Source organism: Lactuca serriola, chromosome 5 (assembly GCF_051521515.1).
Source record: "Lactuca serriola cultivar US96UC23 chromosome 5, Lser_US96UC23_V15, whole genome shotgun sequence".
In the NCBI taxonomy this organism is placed as follows: Eukaryota; Viridiplantae; Streptophyta; class Magnoliopsida; order Asterales; family Asteraceae; genus Lactuca; species Lactuca serriola.
In genome coordinates, this window is record NC_136412.1 from 254,975,959 (window position 1) to 254,986,451 (window position 10,493).

The 10,493-nt window shown below is 38.8% G+C and overlaps 1 protein-coding gene across 1 annotated transcript; it reads right to left on the bottom strand.

The window, feature by feature from the left end:
* Positions 1-1,659: 1,659 nt before the first annotated feature.
* LOC145054039 (putative protein phosphatase 2C 63) lies at positions 1,660-3,618 on the bottom strand. Its single transcript, XM_079002173.1, has 4 exons — positions 3,216-3,618; positions 2,631-3,004; positions 2,128-2,364; positions 1,660-2,054 (listed from the first exon to the last, which is right to left on the bottom strand). Exons 1-4 carry the CDS (start codon positions 3,469-3,471, stop codon positions 1,791-1,793), a joined length of 1,131 nt encoding a protein of 376 aa, XP_078858299.1. The 5' UTR covers positions 3,472-3,618; the 3' UTR covers positions 1,660-1,790.
* Positions 3,619-10,493: the final 6,875 nt, after the last annotated feature.

A 10,493-nucleotide genomic window follows, 5' to 3' on the forward strand; every position in this document is an offset into this window, starting at 1 on the left:
TGAGCCATGTAATTATATTGGAGTGGTTATTCTCCTAAGTAATCACCAACTTTCTCATCTCGTGGTCTAACATATACCTTACTAATGTAACCCCAAACATATTTTCATCTAGAAAATTCTTCGCAACATAACTTTAACACCCATAATGACTTAAAATATATTTTTCGATTTGTACACATTTGATCACTGAATTTTATTTTTCGTCCACATTTACCCCTTCAACTTCTTAAACTGTACACATTCAGTCCTTATGACCAGTTATTCAATTTTATCCGAGAAAAATGCCTTAATAGGGTAATATATTTCTTATTCTGTACACATTTAGTCCTTATTATTTTTCGTTTCAAAATAAGTCATTTTTGTTTTTGTACTCATTCGGTACTTATGAATGATTTCTTTAGGTTTTTCTCACGGCATTTTTTGTGGGACAATCATTGATGATGTGTTTAGGGTTGTTGATGCTTATGTCCATCACGATCTCGACTGCTTGGTTACGTATGTCTTGTTGTTTGGCTTAAGTCTTGTGTTATGAACATTGTAACTTCTTCATTCGATATTAGATTTTAACGATCTTTATGTCCACATATTTGTTTTTTGAGTCTACTACAACTTTCGTTAAGATTACTCCCGTTAAAATGTAATATTATTTTTACTTATGATTTTATAAAAAAATATCCATACATGCATTCATAAAAAAGTAAGGATATAAAGATCGTAAGTAAAAATATATTACTTTTTAGCGGGAGTAATCTAAACGAACGTTTTGGTAGACTAAAATACAAACACATGGATATAAAGATCCGTAAAATCCGAGATCGTATGAAAAAATTATGAATTTCAGAACATAAGACCTAAGCAACAAAGTAGTTGAGATCACTATGGACATAAGTATCAAAAGCCTCAAACACCTCATTAATGATTGTCTCACGTAAGATGTCGTGAGAAAACCTAAGAAAATCATTCATAACTATAAATGAGTATAAAAACACAAATGACTTATTTTGCAACAAAAAATATTAATGACTAAATGTGTACAAAAATATTAAGGATTAAATTTGTATAAAAATATTAAGGAATAAATGTGTACAAAGTGATAAATATATTATTGTATTAAATCATTTTGACCGTCTAACCTGGAGTAACTCGTTATACGGACTCAATATGTACATTTTAACAAGTTGAAGGGGTAAATATGGACGAAATAAACTCAGTGACCAAATATATATAAATTGAAAAATATATTACCCTTTTAATTTATTATCCTTAGCTTTTACCATCTACTTGAAAACTAATATACTGAAGATAATTATGTTTCGTACCCCATAAACCAATAACTACAAAAGAGTAATCGAATACAAAGACAAAATCAATCAAGAACACATACTACATAACCTATTAACCCCAAAACTCCTTAACTTCAAACAATCAATGCTATGGAGTATGGACAGATGACTTCAACACCATGAAGATTATTTACCTAAAAGGCTCTAGGTTTTTATTGATCATAGAAAATGTACATACAATGAAAAGGAAAATGGAGCTATATATATATATATATATATATATATATATATATATATATATATATATATATATATATATATATATATATCAAAACTAGGGTAAAATATCATGCATTGTATTTATAAACCCAACTCATCAACCAAAAAACAAAGAAATATCATGTTAGAACTTTATAGAGATGAAGATACAAGACACCCATCACCATTCACCAATCCTAAAATTCCTACATTCAATCTTGTTAAATATTTACACTCTTTTTTCGGGTCTTAATTGGACAAAAGGGGATCTTCCACAGTTTTATGATTTTTATCTTCATTATGAGAAAATATATCCATAGGCGCAGTTGTAAACCCTAGCTTCCTGTTTTTCGATGTACCCTTCTCACGATCAAGATATATTACTATCACAGATATATCATCGTGAAAATGACGCCTAATACCCCTCTCGATTTTCATTATATCCTTGTATCTCAACTCCCTCTTCTTTGTCGCCTCACGTATCGCTGCCCCTACTAGTCTTTTTGCTATCCCCTGTAACCAAACATTTCTCATTTCCATTAATAATGATATAAATTAATATAATAATTAAAAAAAGGTGACTAACCGATCTTGGATTATTATATACAATATCCACTGCTGCTTCATCGCTCAAATGCTCCCAAAGTCCATCAGAAGCAAATATTAAAAACAAATCTTGGGATTTGAGTTTTCTTGAAATGATGGAAGGTTCTGCTGATAATACAGCTTTCTTCAATGGAACATGGTTTCCATACTGTAGATAACGTGGGTCCCTGTGGAATTCGGGTTTCTTTAAGTAGAAATCACCTATTGATCTTGATACCTGGAAAAAGAAAGAACATATATTTGGCGTATCATTTACATGATAACTTCAGTTGCTTGAGAACATGTGGTGCTTCTCGAAAAAGTAAAAGGGAACAGACAATACGATTCACGAATCAGATGCTTCAGAATAATTGTCTTTTCAGAAAGCTAAAGGAGAAAAGAATCGATCGTTTGAGATTTTGAAGATGATTATTGATCAGTGATTACATGAATCCGTTGAAGTCTGAAACATTATAAGTTGATGAAATTAAGTGAAAGTAGTACCTGAATTATGCCTTTGATTCTCCAAACTCCACGGCAATACATAACAACAGGTGAATCACCAGGATGTTGTGCTTCTACCTCCTTCCTCACTTCTTCATATGAGACATTATGATCTCTTGACAAACGCTCTGCAACGACTTTACCCTTTCTTCCATCGGAAACCTTCTGGCCAAGGACTACTCGTGAGTCTCCAAGGTTAGCGACATGTAATTCATCGTTGGAAATAGCACCAACAAGACAACATGATCCAACTGATGCAATCTGTGGTTTAATGGGCATTTGATGCTTCACGAACTGGAAAAACTTCTCCTCTGTGGCGCTGAATGCCTTTTTTATAACATCTGCGGATATACCTCCTTGTTCTGATGCATACTCTACAGAAAATCGAAATTCGCCAGAGATGAATACATAATCACAGATATCGATCAATAAAATTGGGAATCACACTTTCCGATTCTGAATTTCAACTCTAAAACATATAAAAAAAAAACTATAGCAACATTGAAATTTTGGAAAAATCAATAGCAAAACCAGTTGAAACTTCAAGCTAGGGTTTGACATTAACAATAACGTAAAAGTACTTACTATGAATGAAGGGGAAAAGGTTAGAATTAACAAAACGAGAAGCTTCAGGGCCACCATGACCATCGTAGACGCCAACATATGTAGCGGAAGGCGAAGTATAAACCTGACTTTGATCTTCAAGGTTAGAATTGGCCTGAACAACGGCGATAGAGAAGTCGCCGGAGGCATGAGGCTTCAAGTCATTATGCCATAAAAGTACATCACCACTCCGTCGTCCTAAACATCGCTCAATAGGCTTAGCACACATCCGCAACATATTTGATGAACTGAAATCAGATGTTTACGCGTTTGAATTGCAAGCTAAACTGCAAATGTCGAATTAATGGAAGAGATTTGATTGAGGTTTTTTTGTCGGAATATTGGTAGAGAGAAATGAGAGGGAGAAGGGGAAGGTGTAAATGGGGTAGAAAAAGCAGAAAAAAAGTGGAAGAAATAGCGCGTGATAGGTGGAAGAAGACGATGACGTGGACCACCACATCTCTATGTTCAAACCGTGTTACATACACCCTTTCCCACTTTTGACTTTTCTTTAAAAAAATTACTAATATATTGATATTGATGTTCCCCTTCGTGTGTATAATGTATACACGTATTTTTTTTTATATACATGTTGATGTTGCCCTTGACTTTGAAGTTATTTGTATATTAATTAACGATTAAGATTATATACGTAGGTGAATTAGTTAAAAAAAACGTAATAAATACGATACACTTGGAAATAATCATTAAAAAAATTTGAAAGAATCTACCAAAACCAACAATGGTTTCAAAAGATATGAAAAAAGATTATGAACAATTTTACAGAATTTTGAAGAATTTTACTATTATAAAATAACTTCCGAGTATAATATTACGAAATATACTTTTTTTTTTCATTGAAAAAGAGTTATTGCTTAGATTTTAATTTTTCTTGAATCCAGGAAGTAATTTCGTAATTTACAAGTCACGCGTTGCATATTAGTGATCATTTTATGCAGCTAGTGATGTTTTTATTATTATTTGCCAATCATGTGATTATTTTGTTAAATATTATATTGTAAAATGATTTTTTTTTCAGTTATCTCTAGAATGTATCTGATTAGACATTTGGTAATGGATCAACATTAATTACGTCATAAAATTTTAATGATTGCTCGAGTTTATATGAGATAAATATATAAGTCAAAACTGCGTAAATGGTCTTTGTAGTATGTTGAAATTGTTATTAGATCAAAAAAAATGTTTAGACTACCGTTTAAAACATTGATTTTGTGGCGTATTTGGTCCAATGCTCAAACAATCTACCACTCTGAAATACTGCTCTGAGCAGGATCTTCTGGAAATCAACAACGAATTCCAGAATCTGAAGAAGGGAAGAATGAGCGTTACGGAATACGCTGCAAGCTTTACTGAGAAAATGAAGTTTGTTCCTCACCTCGTCCCAACTGAACTCTCCAAGGTTAACAAATTTGCCCTCGGATTACCAGCGGACTTCGGTCCAATGGTCAAACAATCTACCACTCTGAAAGCCGCCATCTGGGCTGCTAAGAATGTGGAGACCCAGATACGAGAGAAGGGTCTGGAGAGAGCGGAAGTGGGAGAGAAAAGGAAATTTGACGGATCCTCAAGGTCCGGTAAGAAAGGTAGATTCTCGAAGTTTGGTTCGAGAGGAGGAGGATCAGAAGCGAAGTGGTGTGACAAGTGCAAGAAAAAGCACTCTGGGAAGTGTGACGGAGGGGTCACTTGTTACAAATGCGGAAAGCCTGGGCACTATGCCAATGAATGCACGTTCACTAAGAAGGTCTGTTATGAGTGCAACGAGGAGGGGCACATTTCAAGGGATTGCCCGAAGAAGAAGGAGACAGGAAGACCCAACATACCACCGAAGCCGAAGGCGAGAGCCTTCCAGATGATGCTCGAGGCTGCAAAGGAGGCAGCAGACGTCGCTTCAGGTACCTTTCTTGTAAATGGTTTGCCTGCAAATATACTATTTGATTCCGGAGCCAACTACTCCTTTGTGTCGCATAAATTTGGTGGGAAATTAGCATTGCCTGTAGAAAAACTAGATAATGCCCTGATTGTAGAAGTTGTCAGTGGCAAATTCGTACCTGTTAGTAATCGTATTAGGAACATCGTCATTGACCTAAACGGAAACGAATTCGATGAAGAGCTATTACCCATAGAGTTAAACGGTTTCGACATCGTTTTGGGTATGGATTGGCTTAGCGCCAACGATGCTGAGATTCAATGCCGAAAGAAGATAGTAAAGGTAAACCCACCCGGAAAGGAATCATTTATGGTGTTCGGGGACAAACGCAGAGTGAATTCTGGAATCATCTCCCTGATGAAAGCCAGGAAATGTTTGTCCAAAGGATGCGCATCGTACTTGGCATTCGTAATCGATGCTAAGAAAGAAAAGAAAGAGGTGCAGAATATACCGGTTGTGTGTGATTATCCGGAAGTCTTTCCCGAAGATCTTCCCGGATTACCACCTGATAGACAAGTGGAGTTCCGTATAGACTTGTTACCAGGAACAACACCAATAGCAAAAGCACCTTACCGATTAGCACCGACGGAGATAAAGGAGCTCATGACGCAACTTCAGGAGCTATTGGACAACGGTTTTATTCGACCTAGTTCATCACCCTGGGGAGCTCCGGTGTTATTCGTGAAGAAGAAGGACGGAAGTATGAGAATGTGTGTAGACTACCGAGAGCTGAATAAGGCAACGGTGAAGAACAAGTATCCATTGCCAAGGATTGATGACCTATTCGATCAGCTGCAAGGTTCGAGCTACTTCTCAAAGATCGATCTTAGGTCAGGATATCATCAGCTAAAGGTGAGAAAGCAGGATATTGAGAAGACTGCATTCAGAACGAGATATGGACACTACGAGTTCTTGGTTATGTCATTCGGACTAACCAATGCTCCCGCAGCATTCATGGATTTGATGAATAGGGTTTGTAAACCATTCCTCGATAAATCTGTGATAGTGTTCATCGACGACATTCTCATCTACTCGAAAAGCCAAGAGGAGCATGGCAAGCATCTACGGGAAGTATTAGAAGTGTTGAAGAAGGAGAAGCTTTTTGCAAAGTTCTCCAAATGCGACTTTTGGATACGGGAAGTCCAATTCTTGGGTCATGTTGTTAACCAGGAGGGAATAATGGTTGACCCCGCAAAGATCGAGGCTGTAATGAAGTGGGAACGCCCAAAGAGTCCCACGGAAATTCGAAGCTTTCTAGGATTAGCCAGATATTATCGACGATTTATCCAAGGCTTTTCTTCGATAGCTGCTCCATTAACAGCTTTGACTCATAAAGGAGCTACGTATACGTGGAGTGAGAAACACGATGAGGCATTCGAGAAGCTAAAGAAGAAGTTATGTGAAGCACCGATACTTTCTCTACCCGATGGAGTCGAAGATTTCGCGGTTTATAGTGACGCTTCTGGAGTCGGGTTGGGTTGTGTTCTGACCCAAAGAGAAAAGGTGATAGCATACGCATCTCGACAATTGAAAGAGCACGAAAAGAACTACCCCACTCATGATCTGGAGTTGGCAGCGGTAGTTTTTGCCTTAAAGATATGGAGGCATTACCTCTACGGCACGAAGTGCAAGCTCTTCACTGATCATAAGAGTCTCCAGTATCTCTTTAATCAGAAGGAGTTGAACATGAGGCAACGACGCTGGCTAGAACTTCTCAAGGAATACGACTGTGAGATACTTTACCACCCAGGTAAAGCAAATATTGTTGCTGATGCTCTCAGTCGGAAAGTCAATCTGGAAAGGAAAAGGCCAAGAGCGTTAAGAATTGAAGTCGTCTCGACGATTGTGGAAAGTATCAGGAAAGCTCAAGAAGAAGCTTTAGAGAAAAATGACCGAAAGGAAGAACGCTTGGGAAGAACGTTAGTGTTCGGTACAAACAGTCGAGGACTGAAGGTATTCCAAAATCGAATCTGGGTACCTAAGACGGGAGGAATAAGAGATCTTCTGATGGAAGAAGCACACAAGACCATGTACTCGATTCATCCCGGTAGCACTAAAATGTATAGGGACCTAAAACCCTACTACTGGTGGCCGACGATGAAGCTCGATGTTGCGAAGTATGTGGCCGAGTGCGTAACATGTGCGAGGGTTAAGGCACAACATCAGAAACCGTATGGGAGTTTGGAACCTTTACCTGTACCCATGGGTAAATGGGAAGACATCACCATGGATTTTGTGACTAAACTGCGCAGGACGAAGAACGGTCACGACATGATTTGGGTAGTCGTGGATCGTTTCACCAAGAGTGCACACTTCATAGCAGCCAACGAGAAGTGGTCTATGGATAAGCTCGCAAATGCTTACGTGAAGGAAATTGTAAGACTTCACGGTGTCCCTCTTACGATTGTATTAGATCGTGATAGTCGTTTCACGTCAAGGTTTTGGAGGAGTCTACAAGAGGAGTTAGGTACAAAGTTGTGTTTGAGTACTGCTTATCATCCGCAAACTGATGGTCAGAGCGAAAGAACGATTCAGACGCTGGAAGATATGCTGAGAGCATGTACCCTCGAATTCCAAGGGAATTGGGATGAGCACTTACCTCTGGTAGAATTCTCCTACAACAATAGTTTTCACTCGAGCATCAAGATGGCACCTTACCAAGCCTTGTATGGACAAAAGTGTCGTACGCCGTCTTGTTGGCTTGAAGCCGGAGAGAAGCAGTTTATGGGCCCCGAGATAGTCCATGAGACTGCTGAGAAGTTGAAGGTGATTAGGGAAAGAATGTTAGCAGCTCAGGATCGTCAGAAGAGCTATGCTGACAAGAAAAGACGACCGATAACCTTCGAAGTTGGGGATTCCGTTTTGCTTAAAGTCTCACCGTGGAAGGGACTTATAAGATTCGGGAAACGAGGAAAGTTGAGTCCAAGGTTTATTGGACCGTTCAAAGTTCTTTAGAAGATAGGGAACCAAGCTTACAAGTTGGAATTGCCCGAAGAACTCAATGGTATTCATAACACTTTCCATGTGTGTTATTTGAGGAAATTCACGGGAGATGTTCCCGACATAATTCCAATCTCAGAGTTAAGGATGGATGACAATAAAAGGCTGATCGAAGAGCCCGAGGCAATTGTTGACCGTAAGACTAAGAAGTTACAACGCAAGATGGTCGACTTAGTGCTAGTCCGATGGAAACATTCGAATGGGCCGAACCTCACTTGGGAAACAGAGGATGACATGATGAGTCGCTATCCACATCTGTTTGCTGATGCATGATTCCGGGACGGAATCATCCTAAGGGGGAGAGAATTGTAACGCCCGGGTTTCAGGGCTAAGCATTTTTGTCAATGTAATAGTCTAGGTCAACTCTTGTAACTCTTTTTGAAGAAATAAAGATGAAATATTTGAGTATTATGTGAATTATGTGTGTTTATGTGTTTATTATTTAATTATAAGTGTATAATTAATAAATAATAAAAATAAGCGTCAAAATTAAAGTGTGAGATAAGCTCGATATCTCTACATAAATTTGTAGAATATGTCTCAAGGTTTCCGTGCATATAAGGAACGCCGAAATCCGAGTTATAACGAAGAAGTTATGACCCGTCGAAGTTTTACGGCAAAACCGGCACGACACCGGGAAGCGTAAATAGTGAATTTACGATAGAGTGAGATTTAGCCTTAGCAATCTAAACGAAAGTTGTAGAATATGTTAAACTAAGAACGTCGATAAAAAGAACGCCCAAATCTGACTTCGTATGAGGAAGTTATGATTTTTCTAAGATTCGGCTTAGCAGTGCACGGCCCGAAACTCGAATTTTTGTTCGAGCGGTTTTTGGCTTACGCGACCTAAATGAGAGTTGAAGATCTCATTAATAGGAACTCAACGGTAAAAAGATGGACGAAAACGGAGTTCGTATGAAGGAGTTATGAATTCTTCGCGGTCATTTAACAGTCTAAACGCCTCTTACTGTTAAATTTGAGATCGGTCGAGAATTAGCCGACGGAGTCTAAATGAAAGTTGTAGATCTTGTTTTTACCTACGCGTGGAAAAAAAGAACGTCGAAAACGGAGCTCGTATGCGAAAGTTACGGGGTTTAGAAGTTGGCAGAGTGCTGCTGCAAAAGGGGTGACGTGGCTGAATATGGGCCAAGGCTTTCTCCCCAAGGAAAGCCATCAGATGATGACACGTGGCACTGACTCGGCGAGTCAGTGAACCGACTCGGCGAGTCCGTCAGGATTTCACCCTATAAATAGAAGTGCCAGGTTCTCTCATTTCTCACACCTTTCCCCACTTCTTTCTCTCTCTACACTCTCTCTCTAAGCCTCCTTAAGCCCCCTAAAGCCTAGGTAAACCCCCTAGCACCCGAAGGAAGCCCCGAGGCTCCCGGAGTCCCGAGAAAAGAGCCTTTCGGCTCGGGAACGCTGCTCCAGTGAAGCCCGGTTTTCGAGAAAACTCGCTGTAAGTGAGCTACGCCTAACCTATCTTTAGTTTAGCTTACGTTTTAATATAGTAATGTTATTAGGACCTTATAATAAGTACTTGGGCTATTATTATGGGTTATATAAGTATCGTTTAACGCTTATATAATAATAATAATAGCTAGACTATTAATTAATCGCGGTTATCGTTAGACTAAACCCTAGTGGTGTTGGTAGTAGGTTTTATCGAAGGAATATCGTTTTGAGAGTATCGAAGCGCTGTCCGAGTGCTGAGTCACCACCTTTCAGGTGAGTGCATAGTTACTTTCAGCTTACACATAGATATGAAGTATTTTATAAATTACGTGCTATGTGTGCATATTATCTGATTACTTGCTATCTATGCTGGATGAACGTTGTTATACATGTTTTCAATGATTTAAACTGTATATGTATTTTATATCTACGAAAATGTTGGGGTAAAACATGGGTAGATGTAATAGGTGATGTGTGATAAAATGATGAGAGGCCTCGATGTTGATGTTGTTGTTTCTGTCATCTAGCGGAGTATGGATGACGACCACGAACTCTTCTAGACAGTCCAGTGGAACACTAGCAGGCTCGCAACCTGTAGGTGTTTGTGAACGACGTGTTCACCGGTGTACTCCATCCCCCACATGGTTGCCTTTAGGACATTTATTGCTGAGGAATCCCCTTAGCAGTAGTGTCCGTCCCGATGATGATCCTTAGGCTAGGTCCCTTATGATGGGTGTTTAGGGACGTAAAGTGAGGATAACGGGAACGGGTAATTGGGTTATTGTTGATTGATGAAATTAATAAACTTATTTATTGTGGGTTGAAAACCCTATGTGCTCACCAGGCTCCCAAGCCTG

Excerpts from the sequence above, each read along its gene's own strand:
- LOC145054039 (XM_079002173.1), bottom strand. The coding sequence starts at position 3,471 with ATGTTGCGGATGTGTGCTAAGCCTATTGAGCGATGTTTAGGACGACGG. Across the intron at positions 3,005-3,215 it reads CCTTTTCCCCTTCATTCATA|AGTATGCATCAGAACAAGGA; the intron begins GTAAGTACTTTT and ends GATTTTCTGTAG. Across the intron at positions 2,365-2,630 it reads GAATCAAAGGCATAATTCAG|GTATCAAGATCAATAGGTGA; the intron begins GTACTACTTTCA and ends TTCTTTTTCCAG.